General features: G+C 48.2%; 2 protein-coding genes across 3 annotated transcripts in view; one reads left to right on the top strand and one right to left on the bottom strand.

Annotated features, from left to right (window-relative positions):
* Window positions 1–4597: 4597 nt before the first annotated feature.
* Window positions 4598–5881, top strand: LOC121271658 (ATP-sensitive inward rectifier potassium channel 12-like). The gene has a single exon (XM_041177776.1). The coding sequence runs from the start codon at window positions 4601–4603 to the stop codon at window positions 5879–5881; it is 1281 nt and encodes a 426-aa protein (XP_041033710.1). The 5' UTR covers window positions 4598–4600.
* Window positions 5882–14066: 8185 nt separating this feature from the next.
* The window catches only part of sgsm3 (small G protein signaling modulator 3), a 141656-nt gene continuing 138213 nt past the window's right edge, over window positions 14067–17509 (bottom strand). For both annotated transcript variants that reach the window (XM_041178051.1, XM_041178052.1), the window contains exons 21-23: window positions 16359–16481; window positions 15130–15190; window positions 14067–14469 (exon numbers count right to left, since the gene is read on the bottom strand). In XM_041178051.1, coding sequence (XP_041033985.1) covers window positions 14386–14469; window positions 15130–15190; window positions 16359–16481 — 268 coding nt within the window. In that variant the 3' untranslated portion in view covers window positions 14067–14385. The remainder of the gene's footprint in view (window positions 14470–15129; window positions 15191–16358; window positions 16482–17509) is intronic.

Below are 17509 nucleotides of genomic sequence, written 5' to 3'. Positions count from 1 at the left end.
GTGGAGGAGTGTGAGAAGAGAGAGAGAGGAGAGAGAGGAGGAGAGAGAGGAGGAGAGTCAAAGAGAGAGAGGAGGAGAGAGAGAGGACTAGAGAGAGAGCAGAGGGAGGGGAGGAGAGTGAGAGCTGAGAGAGAGGAGAGTGAGAGGAGACAGAGAGGAGGAGAGACAGAGGAGAGAGAGAGGAGGAGAGAGAGGAGAAGAGTGAGAGAAGAGAGAGAGGAGAGTTAGAGCAGAGAGAGAGGAGAGAGAGAGAGTGAGAGGAGACAGAGAGGAGGAGAGTGAGAGGAGAGAGAGAGAGTGAGAGGAGACAGAGAGGAGGAGAGTGAGAGGAGAGAGAGAGGAGAGAGAGAAGGAGAGAGAAAGGAGGAGAGAGAGGAGGAGAGTGAGAGGAGAGTGAGAGCAGGAGAGAGAGAGGAGAGAGAGAGGAGAGAGAGAGGAGGAGGAGAGAGAGGAGAATGGGGAGAGAGAGAGGAGAGAGAGTGAGAGGTGGAGAGTCAGAGGAGAGAGAGGAGAGAGAGAGGAGAGAGAGAGGGGGAGACTGAGAGGAGGAGAGAGAGAGCAGACAGAGAGGGAGAGAGAGAGAGAGAGGAGGAGGAGAGAGAGAGAGGAGAGTGAGAGGAGAGAGAGGAGAGTGAGAGAGAGAGAGGAGTGAGGGGAGAGAGAGAGGAGAGAGAGAGGAGAGAGGGGAGAGAGAATGGAGAGAGAGCGGAGAGGGAGAGTGAGAGGAGGAGAGTGAGAGGAGAGTGAGAGAGGAGGAGAGTGAGAGGAGAGAGACAGGAGGAGAGAGAGGAGGAGAGAGAGTGAGAGGAGAGAGAGGAGCGAGAGAGAGAAGGAGAGTGAGAGGAGACAGAGAGAGAGAGTGAGGAGGAGAGTGAGAGGAGAGTGAGAGAGGAGGAGAGAGAGAGGAGGAGAGTGAGAGCAGAGAGAGAGGAGGGGAGAGAAAGCAGAGAGAGGAGGAGTGTGAAAGGAGAGAGAGGAGAGAGAGAGGAGGAGAGTGAGAGTGTGAGGAGAGAGGGAGAGAGAGAGGAGAGAGAGAGTGAGAAGAGGAGAGAGAGGAGAGACAGAGCAGAGAGAGGAGGAGAGAGAGAGGAGGAGAGAGAAGAAGAGTGGGAGGTGAGAGAGAGAGAGGAGGAGGAGAGTGAGAGGAGAGAGAGGAGCGAGAGAGAGAAGGAGAGTGAGAGGAGACAGAGAGAGAGAGTGAGGAGGAGAGTGAGAGGAGAGTGAGAGAGGAGGAGAGAGAGAGGAGGAGAGTGAGAGCAGAGAGAGAGGAGGGGAGAGAAAGCAGAGAGAGGAGGAGTGTGAATGGAGAGAGAGAAGAGAGAGAGGAGAGAGAGAGGAGGAGAGTGAGAGTGTGAGGAGAGAGGGAGAGAGAGAGGAGAGAGAGAGTGAGAAGAGGAGAGAGAGGAGAGACAGAGCAGAGAGAGGAGGAGAGAGAGAGGAGGAGAGAGAAGAAGAGTGGGAGGTGAGAGAGAGAGAGGAGGAGGAGAGTGAGAGGAGAGAGAGAGAGGAGAGAGAGAGAGAGGAGGATAGAGAGAGGAAGAGAGTGAGAGGAAGAGAGACAGAGAGAGGAGGAGAGCGAGAGGAGGAGAGAGTGGAGAGAGAGGAGGAGAGAGAGGAGAGAGTGGAGAGAGAGGAGAGAGTTGAGAGAGAGGAGAGTGAGAGGAGAGAGAGAGAGGAGAGAGAGAGGAGAGAGAGGAGGAGAGTGAGGGGGAGGAGGAGAGAGAGAGAGGAGGAGGAGAGAGAGGAGGAGAGAGAGGAGGAGAGAGAGGAGAGAGAGCGGAGAGATAGTGAGAGGAGGAGAGAGAGGAGAGAGAGTGGAGGAGAGTGGGATGACAGAGAGAGAGAGGAGGTGGAGAGTGAGAGGAGAGATAGAGAGAATAGGAAAGTGAGAGGAGGAGAGAGAGGAGGAGAGAGAGTGAGAGAGAGACAGGAGGAGAGTGAGGGGAGGAGAGAGAGAGAGGGTGAGGAGAGAGAGAGGAGAGAGAGAGGAAGAGAGTGAGAGGAGAGAGAGAGGAGGAGTGAGAGAGAGAGAGGAGGAGAGTGAGAGGAGGAGAGAGGGGGAGAGGAGGAGATTGAGAGGAGAGTGAGGAGAGAGAGAGGAGAGAGAGTGAGAGGAGGAGAGAGAGAGAGGCGAGAGAGAGAGGAGAGAGAGAGAGGAGGAGAGTGTGAGTAGAGAGAGAGTGAGAGGAGCAGAAAGAGAGAGGCGAGAGAGAGAGACGAGTGAGAGAGAGAGAGACAGGAGGAGAGTGATGAGGACAGAGAGAGGAGCAGAGAGAGAGGAGGAGAGAGAGGAGGAGAGTGAGAGGAAGAGAGGGAGAGAGAGTCAGAGGAGAGAGAGAGGAGAGAGAGGAGAGAGAGGAGAGTGAGAGAAGAGGGAGACACAGTGAGAGTGGTTAGAGAGAGGAGAGAGAGGAGAGAGAGGAGGAGAGAGAGTGAGAGAGGAGAGACAGAGGAGAGAGAGAGTGAGAGTGTGAGGAGAGAGAGAGCGTGAGTGAGAGGAGAGAGAGAGTTAGAGTGTGAGGAGAGAGAGAGAGCGAGAGTGAGAGGAGAGAGAGAGAGGGGAGCGTGAGGAGAGAGAAAGAGAGTGTGAGAGGAGAGAGAGAGAGAGGATAGAGAGTTAGAGTGGGAGGAGAGAGAGAGAGAGAGTGAGAGGAGAGCAAGAGAGACAGAGAGGAGAGAGAGAGTGAGAGTGGGAGGAGAGAGAGAGTGAGATGAGAGTGAGAGAGGAGGAGAGAGAGAGAGGAGAGAGAGAAGAGGAGAGAGAGTGAGAGTGTGAGGAGAGAGAGAGAGCGAGAGTGAGAGGAGAGAGAGAGAGTGAGAGGAGAGAGAGAGAGGGGAGTGAGAGGAGAGAGAGAGTTAGAGTGTGAGGAGAGAGTGAGAGCGAGAGTGAGAGGAGAGAGAGAGAGGGGAGTGTGAGGAGAGAGAAAGAGAGTGAGAGGAGAGAGAGAGAGGATAGAGAGTTAGAGTGGGAGGAGAGAGAGAGAGAGTGAGAGGAGAGCAAGAGAGACAGAGAGGAGAGAGAGAGAGTGAGAGTGGGAGGAGAGAGAGAGAGTGAGATGAGAGTGAGAGAGACAGAGAGGAGAGAGAGCGAGTGGAGAGAGAGAGTGAGAGTGTGAGGAGAGAGAGAGAGAGAGAGAGAGTGAGTGGAGAGAGAGCAGCAGCTTTTCGAGCCTCCGACAGGTTCCTGATTTAAACCAATTAAAAGGGACTCTCTGACCTGCTGTCAATCTGAGAGTGCAAGCGACTAGAGAATCCGAGGCTGTGGCTGGAATTTTATGAATTGTATTTGGAGTATCTGCAAAGCAGAGGATGTGAATGTCCTGTCTCTTATACCTTGAGGAAACCATAGGGAGGGACACAAGGGGAACAGGTAAAGGCAGCAGTTTGGTTTTATGATCAGTGTGAGTGTGGAATCTAGGGCACAGCCTGAATTCTATTTTAATCTTCCTGTATATCCATCTCCGAATAACTCTCTCTCTCTTCTTCGCCATCTCTTTATTTATCTGTTTAGGCTGAGCTTTCACGCGCTTGATTTATTTTCTATTGTCTTATTTGCTGCTGTCTGTTTATCTGAATATTTTGGATTTGAATGTTTGTAGATTCCCTCCCTCTGTAAAGCAGACTTTACAAGCTGTCGTTTTCTGGCACTCTCCTGTTCTTTCTCAGCAAGGCACTTTTGTTTTTAAAATAATTGCCACAGATTGATTTGCTGAAGTCCCTGTGTGATTGAGACTGTGGTGATTCTAACAGCCACTATTAGCGAGTTCCGTCAATCATCCCCCTGTTGCCGGGGAAACTTCAGAAAAATTATGTGGGTACTCTGCGTGGTGGTGTGCAGGCAAGAGACAGAGACAGAGATAGAGACAGAGAGAGAGAGAGAGAGAGACAGAGAGTTGGAGGCGGGTGCTAGGAGAGATAGGGGAGATGGAGAGTGTGGTGCTGCCCAGGGAGGAGCGATGGAGGGACCGTGTGTCATGGGGCTCAAGGAAGAGAGAGAGATATAGAGGAGAGGGAGTGTGTGGTGGTGTCAAGGGAGGAGAGGGAGAGGGTGGTCGTGCCCAGGGAGGCAAGAGAGAGGAGAGGGGGAGTATGGTGGTGCCAGGATGGTGAAAGGGAGAGTATGGTGGTGCTCAGGGTGGAGAGAGAGAGGAGAGAGAGAGAGTGTGGTGGTGCCCAGAGAAGAGAGGGTAAGGACAGGGAGAGTGCGGTGCTATCCAGTAGAGTAGAGCTGAGATATGATTTGCATGAGTGATACTGGTTTTAACCCCTTGTGTCTGATGGAATGGGTCTGGGATTTCAGCGGGTGTGATAGAGGTGGCACGTAGGTGGGTATGGTGTACATGATGTATAGTTGGACCAGGTGTGTGTGGGAAAGAGGGTGCGGTATATTCAGTGAGTGTATGGGTGGTGAGTATTGTGATTAAGGTAAAGATAAAATGAATAATTAAATAGTGATCTTTTACTCTGTCCTTCCAGGTCCTTGTGGTTTCTGCCAGCTGGATGGACACTCTGACTGTCTGAGGGATTCGGGAAGTGCTGGCACCTTCTTCCGAAAACTTCTGTCCACTTTGGTTCCCAAAGACTCATGATCATCACTGCGATGAGTACATTGCGGGCCAGCCAGTACAACACGGTGTCCTCAGACAAAGATGGCGAGCAAGGCAGCGTTTCATCGGCTGCCAACGAGCAAGACAACGGCAAGATTCAAACTCACCGCAAATGTCGCAACCGTTTTGTAAAGAAGAACGGACAATGTAACATCTACTTCAGCAACATGAGCGGCAAGTCCGAGAGGTACATGGCCGACATCTTCACCACCTGCGTGGATACCCGCTGGAGGTACATGCTCATGATCTTCTCCACTGCTTTCCTAATTTCCTGGTTGACCTTTGGCTTGGCGTTCTGGGTCATTGCCATGATGCACGGAGACCTGGACAAATCAAGACGCGATGAAAACTTCAAACCGTGCATCATGCAAGTTAATGGCTTTGTGGCCGCCTTCCTGTTTTCCATTGAGACACAGACGACCATTGGCTATGGCTTCCGCTGTGTCACCGAAGAATGCCCAGCTGCCATTTTCACGGTTGTCTTCCAATCCATTATCGGATGCATCATTGACTCTTTTATGATTGGCACCATAATGGCAAAGATGGCACGGCCAAAGAAAAGGGCCCAAACACTTCTGTTCAGCCATAATGCTGTAATATCAATAAGAGATGGCAAATTATGTCTCATGTGGCGTGTAGGTAACCTCAGAAAAAGTCATATTGTGGAAGCTCATGTCAGGGCCCAGCTTATTAAACCTCATGTCACAACAGAAGGGGAATACCTCCCTCTGGACCAGAAAGATCTTAATGTTGGTTATGATGTTGGATTCGACCGCATTTTTCTTGTGTCCCCTATAATTATAGTCCATGAGATTGATGAGGAGAGTCCTCTTTATGGCATAAGCAAGCAAGATCTGGAGACTGAAGATTTTGAGATCGTGGTCATTCTGGAAGGAATGGTCGAAGCCACAGCAATGACAACGCAAGCACGCAGCTCATACTTGGCCAATGAGATCCTCTGGAGCCATCGATTTGAGCCTGTGCTCTTTGAGGAGAAGAATCACTACAAGGTGGATTATTCACGGTTCCATAAAACTTACGAAGTGCCCACGACACCGCGGTGCAGTGCCAAAGATCTGGTGAACAACTCGTTTTCCGTGGTGCCAGTCAACAACTCCTTCTGTTACGAGAATGAGCTGGCACTGTTGAGTCGGGAGGAGGAGGAGGAAGAGGCAAACCGGGTACTGGAAGTAGACAACCAATTGGAATTTGACCGGCTGCAATCTACCATCCCATTGGACAGTCTCTCTTACCAAAGAGAATCTGAAATTTGAACTCATGGATGCCATTACTGATGGTTTTTTAAAATAACTTAGACGCTACGCAGGGTTTGAAATAAAATACAGGCCAATCATTGAGTGTTGTGACCTGCAGTCACTCCCAGTGCTTTGAGGACTTACTTTACCAGTCAATACTCCAAATGCAGTGGCAGGAATGATTTGAGGTCAGGGCTGATCTTTGCTTTCTCATCTGTTTGAATCCATCATTGAGAAAGGGTCGCAGTGCGAGTCCAGCATTTTCACTGAGAAGTTTTGTACATTTGCTTCCATTGACTATTACAGATAAAGCTTCAAAAGTCAGGCTTCAGAGGACATTTCTGCAGTCAATAGATTATTCAGATAAGATGATAAACTTGCTTTCATCAAAAGATATTTATAGGGTGTCTGAAGGGTTCTTTTCTGTTCCTGCTTTGTAAATAGTATAGTCAAATGATATGGTCTTGGCTGCTCATATTTAATCTAGGGAATTAACCATTCCAAGGCCAAAGTTGCTTATGGGCAGCATGGGTACTCCCTGAAAGCATTCCTGTAGAGGACCATTGTGCTGATGTCTGGTGGGAATGCAAGGCCCAGTGATGACTCCTACCAAACCCTCCGCCCAGAGGGTGTTCATCTCTCAAGCCTTTTCCTCGGCTTTCAGAATGCAACTGTATAAAAGTTAGGTTTAACAAGTATTTTGTCGTGCAGCTTCAGGGGATCCTGAAACTCTTTTAACTGTTTGGCACATTTGAATTGCACTTTATTAAATGTGACTGACTCTGACTTGACTGAAACTGGGTCCTCAAAAATCATCTCCTTGCCTCTCAAACCCACCCCAGAAATGCATCGAATTGTACATTTCCATCTAGGGTTTTTCTCCCATTTCCAGCTGTTTACAGTAAGTTCTCTTCACCTTGTTATATCTTTTTGCTCCGTTTAGCAACCAATCACACACCTTTACCTCCCCTTATCTTTCTATGGTTCCTCAAAAAGGCAGGGCAGCTCCAGGCTTTGTCACACACTGCACTGTTCAACCACCATGCTGATTGTCCAGATCAACTGCCATAGATCTGTGCAATGGCTGGGAACAATCAAATGTGGCAGGAATGACCGAACACAGGAAGAATAACAGGACAATGTGGGGATGGTTGGACATGGCAGGAATGACCAGACACAGTGGGAATGACCTTCACGTTGTTTTCCTGGGGTTTCTGTGAATCTTCCCCGGAGTGATAAATATCACTCTCACTTTCTGTGTTTTTAAAATATTTTTCCTATTTAATTGAACTTGCAAAAAAATTCTCTTGGAAACTTTACAGTGGAGACTGTGTTGGGTCCTCCGATTGATTTAAAATGGACAGAATATGAATCTTTTTAAAAACATGTTTTCTGCCAAAGGGTTAGAGACTCTGTCTCTGTTGGTATAGTCTGGGGGCCTTGGTCTGCTTCTGGGTGTTTAAATTTCTCACATTTCCCTTTCTGTATTGCGCCCACCGACTGCTTTCGGGCTCCCTCTGTAAAAACACAGAAGGGGAGGGAACGACAAGCTCAATCGAGTCTCCCAAGACTGCAATGGTGACAAAACACTTCTTCCCTGCTCCCCGCTCCCACCCCCCACACTGTGCCACAGAGAAAATCCCTTAGTCACTAAGGTTAGAAAAACATTTTGGAAAATTCCTCCCAACCCCCACGGGAAATCAAAGCCTGTCCAAGGGATTAAACTGACCAAGAGTCATCTCTAAAGGCAACACCTTCTACGTGATTCAGTCTCTCCCACAGTCAGGAACCTGTCCAGCTCCCTCCACACCAGCCGGAAGCACATTCCAGACACTCACTGCTCTCCGGGAAGTGAGGAACTGCCCAACATTCAGTCTATTATATATATATATTTCAGCTCTTTCCTGGACTCGAACTCAAGTTCTGTCGAAGGGTCATGAGGACTCGAAACGTCAACTCTTTTCTTCTCCGCCGATGCTGCCAGACCTGCTGAGTTTTTCCAGGTAATTCTGTTTTTGTTTTGGATTTCCAGCATCCGCAGTTTTTTTGTTTTTATTCAGTCTATTCCACAGTTTAAACTCAGATCTCCTGGTTTTCCCCGACCTGCTAAACTGAAATAATCTGTCAATAGTGAAAGGCGATCTGATCTTATTGTTTCATGGACCTCTATCAAGGCCAAGCTGTTCTTAAGTAAACAGACTGGAGGCCCTGGAGCCCACTGAGCTTGGACTCATTCTTGCCGCTCTCTTCTGGATCTATTCCAAGACCGCGGTGTCAACCCCCCCAGGCAAGGGGATGAAAACTGTGCCCTGTGCTCTCGACTCAGTCTGACTTGTATTGTGTTAAACGGTGTCCTTTGCTTTAGACTGAACGGCCCTAGTAACACAAGCCAGTACAAGTTTAATGGGGTGCAGGTACACACTGACCTGGTGGTTGATGTACAAAAACCTTCGAAGGAGCCAGGCAGAGCTGAATAGGCTGTTAAAAAAACACATGGATCCTTGGATTTATAATAGAGACCTAGAGTACAAAAGCAAGGAAGGTATGCTAAACTCTTATAAATAATTGGTTAGGACACAGCTGTAACATTGGTCTGAATTTTCAGGGGCTGAGCTCCCACCATCTGAAGAGTCGGCAAGGAAAACATGCCCGCTGGCTCTGGCAGCCCCTGTGCCATATTACACTCTGACGAGTGTTGACTGGCATAAGGTGGGATTTCTGCCCCTCACTCAGGTGGGAGTCCCGCCTTGGAAAGCCGCTGGCCAATCAGATAGGCCGGCAGCTCTCCAGTCCCTCCCAGGATCCGGAGGACCAGTAAGTGGCAGGTGTCCCAGGGTGGGGAAGGTAGGGAAGGCCTGGAAGAGGGGGGTTGGGGAGGTGGGGGGGGGGTCGTGAGGAGGGTGATTGGGGTCTCAGGGGGTAGGCCAGTGGGGGGAGCGTAGGGAGGTCTGGAGGCCTTAAGGGGAGGGTGCCCCGCAGTCAAAAGGGGGCTTCTGATAGAGATGCCCCTCCCCAACCATTACTTTATTTTTGCATTCCCCTCCACCCCCCCCCCCCCCCCCCCCAACTCGAGCCCACCAGCCTAAAATTTGAGGCTGGGTGGGCAAAGGCCCTTAAACGGCTATTTAATGGCCTTAATTGGGGCAAGGACAGGCTCCCCTTCCTTGGCCCTGCCCACCCCACCATAAAATTGCCACCAGGTTGGGGTGGGTGGGTGGGATCCCGGAGATGTTCCCATCCATGCAATTTTCACGCTTCCACCTCCCACCCTCCCAATCCCAGCCTCAGAAACCCCCCCAGGTAGGAGAGTAAAATTCAGGCTCTAATACAAAGGATGACAAAGTCTTGGAGAGGTTGCAGAGGAGATTCACTAGAATGATACCAAGGATAAGAAATATTGGTTATGTGAGGGACTAGAGAAGCTGCGATTGTTCTCCTTAGAGCAGAGAAGATTAAGAGGAGATTTGATGGAGGTGTTCAAAATCCTGATAGTGTAAATGTGTAGAAGCTATTTCCATTGGCAGAAGGGTTAGTAACCAGAGGACAGATTTAAGGTGTTTGGAAAAAAGACAGATGGGGAGACGAGGAGGACGTTTTAACCGGATGAGTTGTGATGATTTGGAATGCACTGTCTGAAAGGGTGGTAGAAGCAGATTCAAAAGAGAATTGGGTAGGTATTGAAGGGGAGAAAATGACAGGGCAATAGGGAAAGGACAGGGCAATTAGATAGCTTTATCAAAGAGCTGGCACAGGCACAATGGGCTGAATGGTCTCTTTCTGTAGGTTTCTACGAATTCCCTGTTGGCTTTAGCTAGTTTTTCGAAAGTGGTCGTGAATCTTCCAGGGATCCTTTTTCTCTCAACAACTTTCAGTATTGCTCCAAGAATGAGAAGTGCATTCTGGGATTGGCTGAACCAACATGCATGACTCGAAATGAATTTAATTTAAAAAGCCATTTGTCATTGTATGACCCCACTCTCCTAGCACATATAAATCTTTTTGCATTTGAGTGCACCCCTCTGCTGTCTTAAAGCTTTGCACAGATTTCAGGGTCATCGGCAAATCGCTGATCGTGAATGTTAAGTGGGATGAAGATACTTACTGTATTCATATACCGTTAAAATATGCACTTTCAATATTGGGTAGAGTTTATCAAATAAAACTTTATTCTAACAGAAAGTGTCAGGCTCACTGTTTATCTCTCACGCTTTGCACTGATTTCGTTTGCTGCCTTTGGATTATCACTAACGCTCAAAGATTGATCTATTCCTGTTTGTCCTCTCTGCTTGTGTCAGTTGCCTCCAGCTGCTCCTGACTCTGTCGTGACCTCTAATCTCTGGTTTATCCCTGGTCCCTCAATCAATGAGAATTACACAGAAAAATCATCAAGGAAAAGAGCTTGTGTTGTAGTTTAGTAAACCACCTTCAGATCACCTATGAATTCTTGGCCGTCTATCTGAGGCATCCATGGAGCTCAAACCTTAAATCTTACAAATTGGTGTCAGGAGTGGGATTCACAGTGGTCGAGGTATCATCGAAATTTGAGCAGGAGCAGTCTTAGGTTGTAGTTAAACATGTGGAGTACACTCTTAAGTAAAGCTAGGAGTCACATGGAGTCACATGCTAGGAAACGACTAATGGAGAGTCTGAATGAGGAAAACAAGCACATCTAGAGCGGGAGATATCCTGGGAGCTGGAGAAGCATGCGATGGAGATTATGGGTGCATTCCTGACGGGTTTTCTGAAGAGGTTCAGAAAGGTAAGATTAAGTTCAAGGTTCAGAATAAGTTGGCCTACGGTGCACATGGTGTGTGCCTTACAGCTAAATAAAAAGTACAAGGGGGTTAAGGAAACGGGTAGGTAAGCTGCAAAACAAAAGCGATGGCTGGCAGGAGAGCATTATTGTCCTGCACAGTCAGTTACACTGGGAACAGGAAGCACATGATAGAGCACGTTATACAGGGCAAAAAAAAAGTCTAAACACTGGAACAAATTATTGGTTTACAAACAGAAAGTACCAGGTCAAGTGAGGAGCTCGAAGATGCAAATCTTGGGGATGTCTGTGTTCTCGCCTGTGAAGCTTTTAAGAGAACTGAAATTAATGGTCTGGCCACTACTCAAGACGTCGGGATGATGCAGGGGGAGATAAGCAAAGGTCTTCAGGTAGAACAACCCCTGCCACAACCCCCACCCTCCCCCACCCCACCTCACCCTCCACCATCGCCCCCCTCCCCCTTTGGGCTTTTGAGAAGATTACCCGAAAGTCAGGAAAGCTTAACGGATGGAACACGTGTCATAAAACGCACAACTAGGAAGAAAATAAATTCAATGCTAACGGCAAAGTTTCTATTTCCTTTGAGAATTATCTTAACCCAATTTTGTGTCCATGCTGCCACCTGTCACTCCTAATGCAGTTTCAATTTTGCTAACAAGCCTATTATGTGGCACTTGCATTACATTTCTGTCAGTCTTCGTCTACAATTTACCTGGCACAGATTCATCAATTTATTGAAAAGATCCCTTCTATGGTTAAAAGCAAAATACTGCATCCAGCATTATTTGTCTCCACAGATGCTGCCAGACCTGCTGAGTTGTTTCAGCATTTTTGTTTTTTTTTTCTCCTCCTATGGTTAAGATTCTTCGTTCCAATTTGCTCTCTGTACTCCGCCATAACCAATCAAAATCTGATCGTACTATTATCACTATTCCTGAGATGCTCCCCAACTGTGATATTATCCCCTTGACCAACATCACTCCCAAGCATCAGATCGAGCAATGCATTCTTCCTCAATGGGCAGGATACACAATAATTAAGAAAATTCTCTTGAACACATTTCAGAAACTACCCCCCCCCCCCCCCCCCCCGCATTCTCCACACTTAACACAATCACTATCCCATTCAATTTTGGGTGGGGTAAAGTCTCCCATTATCACTACTCTATAGTTCTTACACCTCTCAGTAATCTTGCTGCAAATCCGTTCCTCTACCTCTTTCCCATTATTGGGTGGCATGTAAAATAGACAAAGTAGTATATTCTCTATTGTTTCTTAACTTCAACCAAATAGATTCCCTCTTTGGCTCCTCAAGGACATTCTAACACTGTCATATTTTCAACACACATGATCGCATAGTCTTCTCAGGTGTTGCATGTGATATCGTGCCTCTCCTTGTTCTGCTAACGCTGCATAGCTGGGTCAGGAGATATGGTGACACTCAACAGTCAAAGCCAACTCCTTGCCCTATGGGGCTACCACTAGTATGGATGGATGGATTCCTGCCCTAACACCTATCCATCTTTCTCTTCACCTCCTGTTCCCAAACATTAACGCTGGCTGAGCGCTGACTTTCCCATATTTCATGCGTTTCTAGTTGCTCCTTGAAACTGTTGCAGTAGCATCAGGATTTCCGCTCCTTCCCTCTGGTTGGTAAGTAATGACTGGCAGAACTTTAGCACGACTATGCCTCAGACTGGATCAGTGGGACCCTCCACCCGACTTCCCTCATCCAATATGCAACCATGGGCTGCAGGCCATCACTAACAAGGAACAGGGTGCAGTAAAACGCAGTGACATCGGATGCCAGTAACCCAGTATTCCTTTATTTCTTATTTACAAATAGCTAACATGATAAAAAGTTTATACACACAGACTGGGCAATGATTAAAGAAAAGTCAAGGAAGGCAAGGAATAAAGTAAAACCCAATTATCAGGAGACAAACTGGAAGGCAGTGTACAGATACCGAATCTGCTGAAATCCTGCTACAGGACCTGCACTTACAACAACTCCACAAACATCTTTCTGCTAGATTCTGAATTAAGTCTCTTTTCATTCAGGATTGACAGAAATGGGATTAATACAGGATTTCCAGAGACCAGTGAAAACATGGAACAACTGTCATAAAGTTCAGTTTGTAACTTGCATAAGTAATCACACAGTAATTTCACATTTAGATCAGCACTGACATTTTCCCTAGTGAGCGAGCTTTTTGCTAGCTCCTGACTGAGGCGGACGGTGAGCAGCTTTTATTGGGCAGCCCTGGGAAATCATAAAGTCGGTGGGGGGGGGCGTCGTGAGGAGCACAGGAGATGGAAATTCTGCGTGTGCCAGGAGACGGGCATTCCAACTTCTCAGTGTTTTCCTTCGGTTACGGCCTTGTTTTACCCCGGGCTTCGGACAAGGTGCCGGGGCTTCCTTGGGTGACGATGAGTCCGTCGTCTTAAGTTGCCTGTCAGTGTCGGGAGGATCTCTGCTCCCGGCTGCTGATTCAAGTGGATACCCCCAGGCTGTCCAGTAAAATCTGCTCAATGCGTTCGCTGCCTGGGGCACAGGGAACATCCAACCCAGGCACGCTGTGGTGGGACAAACTGCTCTTTGCATAATTCGGAAATCAACCCCACGCTTAAAACAAGCGAACTTAAATATCGAGAGCAACCCTTACTGTTAAAAGCAGACTGGTGTACAGACATAGTGAATAGCCATGGCAGTTTTTAAGTGCCTAGGGATGTATTAAAGGTGCTACATAAATGCAAGTTGTTGTTGTTGTTTTGGGCCCTTTCACCCACTGGTTGGAGATTGCGACCAGCACCTGTTGGAACTGAGCCACTTTTGAACACCTCATATGGTCACATAATTTGGGAGTGTGCAGGGATTGGGAAAATAAATTCATCACCTCCACAGATATCAATCTGGCAGCACGAATCAGAGAGAGTGACATGGATGTGCCCTTTGCCGTCACCTCCTGGATGCCGACATTTACTGCTCCCCTGATAACAAGCATCGAGAGTTCTGCAGGACAGGCCGGAGGCTTTTGCTTCCAGAGGCAGTGCCTCATGTTTGGTTTATCCATTTCTCTGCAGTCCTTTTTCAGCTGCTTTGAAGCCCTGAGCTCTGGCCTTCACATCAAAGGGCTGGAATCCTGGGTGGGATGAGATGTTAAAAGTGCCCCTTCATTAAAGTTTGACCCCTCAGTAGGGAAAGATTACAGTGCAGGTCAACTCACCAAGTGAAACCAGGTTAGCCAAGCTCCCCCAAGCCCTTTAATGAGAACTATGCAAGGACTCTGTGTAACTCATATTTTGGTGGGGAGAGAGAGCAGGGTGGAGGGGGGAGGGGATGAGAGCAGGGCAGGAGGGGAGAGAAAGATGAAGATCAGGGTGAAGGTGGAGGGGGGTAGAGAGAGAGAGAGAGCAGGGCAGAGGGGAAGTGGGGGGAGAGAGAGAAAGCAGAGAGAGAGAGAGAGCAGGGTGGAGGGGGCAGGGGAGAAAGAGAGATATATAGAAAAAGAGAGAGAGCAGGTTGGAGGGTGCATCAGGGAGGGGGGGGTGGTTATGGATATAGCATTAGCTGCCAAATGTTAATATTTACAGGGTTATGATGATGCAGTGTTTCCTTGTGTGGATGCGAGACAGCATTTTGCAAATCCTGATTCTGATTGGGTGATCGCTATGTGGACAGGCACCTGCAGTGTCACATGCTCATGGAGATTTGGCGTTGAGTGTTTTGATTGGAGGAGAGGAGTTATTTAACCATCAATGTCCCAGCTGAAGAGATGATGCTTCACTAGCATGTCCTGGACTCCATCTTTCAGAGGCTTCTTCTCTTTGTCCTGATGAGGAAAAAAATACATCGAGATCAAGTTGCTACACTCACATGGCATCACTCAATAAAACAGTGCCAAGAGCTGTGATAAGTATCAGCACTCGACCCCTCATCAAAGTTCACATTCAAAGTGTCCGTGGTCTCAGCCTCACCCTAGTAGCAACTAGCGCCAAGAAATATGAAGATCAGAAACCCCGTCTGCCTCAGAGAACTCTGCCATAACAACCTTCCCACAGCAGCTTCCACATATATGCCCATTGCAACCCCACACACACAAAACCCAATACCCCCCACCCACACATAACCACCCCGCCATTGCAATCTCCACACCCCACCACCCCCACACACAAAACATCGCCCCCACCCACACGTATCCCCCATTGCAACCCTTGCACCCCACCCTCCACACATACAAAACCCTCTCCCTCAACCCAAGCATATTCCCCATTGCAAGCTCCACACACAAAACCTTCTCCTCAAAACACTGTGAAGAGTCTCCTGGAAATTCCTCCCTATTGTGTTTGTACAGGGATCATGGATCAAGTGCCAGGCATCACACTGGCTCATTTTAGAGTGTAATGTCCAGTGGAGTGGACACTGGCTCAGTGCAGAGGTTAATGTCCAGGGAATGGAAAGCATGGCACCTTCATTATTCTTTGTTCTTTACCTCTTTCTTGGTGGGCAGTTCCCAGTCCTGAGAAAGGCTGAATGCAAACCTGGACAGAACCCTGCAATACAAGAAAACTCATTCAACAGAAATGTTACACTGCAGGTGAAAGAGAAACTGTTTGTTACCTTATCGAGCCCTAAAAGATTGAAGAAAATTTAATCGCATTGAGTCCAACAACCTCACAGCGATGGACAGTTTATAAGAGTGTAATTCTCTTTGTTAATCAAGCTCTCCAATCTTGGGACTCACTCTCCGGATACTTTCCCTAATTGTTCCAACATCTCAAGTTATGACACAGATACACATTACGTGGCCCCATTGCTGAACTCTGCAGTAAAACCAGCAACAGACATACAGGGCTGGGGTGTCTCATACAACATTGAACACCAGCCCCTTCTGGGTGGTGGGATGGAGAGGGGTGGTTGGAAGGAAGGTTCAGCACTGCATGTAGAAGGCACCTTTCTCAGTGGGATGCTGGTCGTGGAGGGAAGGACAGGAGCAAAGCAAGACTTTAGAATGGGAGAAATTTCTTCATCCAGAGAGTGGTGAGCCTTTGGAATTCACTGCCATAGAAAGTAATTGAGGTCAAAACATTGTATGTTTTCAAGAAGGAGTTAGATATAGCCCGTGGGGCAAAAGGGGTCAAAGGATATGGGGAGAAAGCGGGAGCAGGCTATTGAGTTGGATGATCAGCCATGATCATAACGAATGGCGGAGCAGGCTCGAAGGGCCGAATGGCCTACTCCTGCTCCTACTTTCTATGTTTCTATACACCAGTCAGAACTCCATTCCTGAAGGAGCAACAGCAAGCAAGAAAAAATGATTGAGTTGAAAGGAGCAATTCATGATGCTGGGACAAGTCTAGCCGAGCCATGCAGACCCGAAGGGTCAGGTTCTATTCTGGCCCTATACTGAGTAGCTGATCTCTGGGAGACAGCAAATGTATGGTTCCAACTGGTCTCAAGAATTCCCACTCCACTCCACCACCTCTCCAAGCCCCAGGTTGGGAAACCAGACAGAATTCCTGCTACTTGTGACAACTCAGTCAAAGTTGCTGGAAGCTGATTTTTGTCTATGACCTCCAATCAGCTCTGACACGAGACATCAGTGGGGCCTGATGATCACATAATTCCAGAGCAGAAAATATCAGTGTCCTGACAAGGGAGGAGGAAATTGGCACAGGTATATGAGCCTTTACAGTAACATCGGTCAGAGCAGCTCCTTACCTCAATTCACACTTGATCTGGACCCAGCCAGGACTACGTAGGAATGACCAGGGCTGGTACCATTTCTCCACTGTCTGCATACTGGAACAAAGCACCTCCAGCCATAATGGCAGAACCTGTTCACTACACAAAGGTACCATTAGTCATAAGAATACAACGCAATCCAGAACTATTTCAATTCACATTCAAAACATTACAGCCCTGCCAGCAATGAATAAAAGGAGCACATCAGGTACATCAGGTAAAGAGAGTGAGATCATTGCATACAGCAACAGACTTAGCAACAACACTCAGAAAGAAGATAGGAAGGCTTGGGTGGAAAAATGGAAAACAAACACACGGTTCAGTAGCCGAGCTCAACAGAGATGAAGCATTAACCTAAGGCTAACCTGCAGATACTGGATCCCCGAAATAGAAGATGAGCCATCTTAAAATATCCCTCGGCTTGTGCAGTTAAAAAAAAAAACAGCTACAAATCAGCAAAACTAGCAGCAGCTGACAGGCAGGATGAACAATATCACTTACTGAAAGGAGGGGTGGGTGGCAGCTGGATAGTGAAATTGTCAGGTTACATGATGTGAGATTTTTGGGTAGGGGGTTGGGAGACAGATTTTTGGGGCTGAGAGAGAGAGAGAAATGGGTTTTTTTTATTCATTCACGGGATGTGGGCTTCACTGGCTGGGCCCAGCATTTATTGCCCAAGCCAAGTTGCCCTTGAGAAGGTGGTGGTGAGCTGCCTTCTTGAACCGCTGCAATCCCTGTGGTGTAGGTACACCCACAGTGCTGTTAGGGAGGGAGTTCCAGGATTTTGACCCAGTTTGTGAGCGAGAGCGAGATTTAGGGCGGTGAGCGAGGGAGAGATTTAGGGCCGTGATAGGGAGCGAGTTAGGGCAGTGAGAGAGGGATAGATTTAGGGCCGTGATAGGGAGTGAGTTAGGGCCGTGATAGGGTGCGAGATAGGGCTGTGATAGGGTGCGAGTTAGGGCCGTGATAGGGTGCGAGTTAGGGCTGCGATAGGGTGCGAGTTAGGGCCGCGATAGGGTGCGAGTTAGGGCCGCGATAGGGTGCGAGTTAGGGCCGTGATAGGGTGCAAGTTAGGGCCGTGATAGGGTGCGAGTTAGGGCCGTGATAGGGTGCGAGTTAGGGCCGTG

Source organism: Carcharodon carcharias, chromosome 31, assembly GCF_017639515.1.
Source record: "Carcharodon carcharias isolate sCarCar2 chromosome 31, sCarCar2.pri, whole genome shotgun sequence".
NCBI lineage: Eukaryota > Metazoa > Chordata > Chondrichthyes > Lamniformes > Lamnidae > Carcharodon > Carcharodon carcharias.
This window is presented reverse-complemented; position numbering and strand designations above follow the sequence as displayed.

Coding starts and splice junctions, on each gene's coding strand:
- LOC121271658 (XM_041177776.1), top strand. CDS start 4,601: ATGAGTACATTGCGGGCCAGCCAGTACAACACGGTGTCCTCAGACAAA.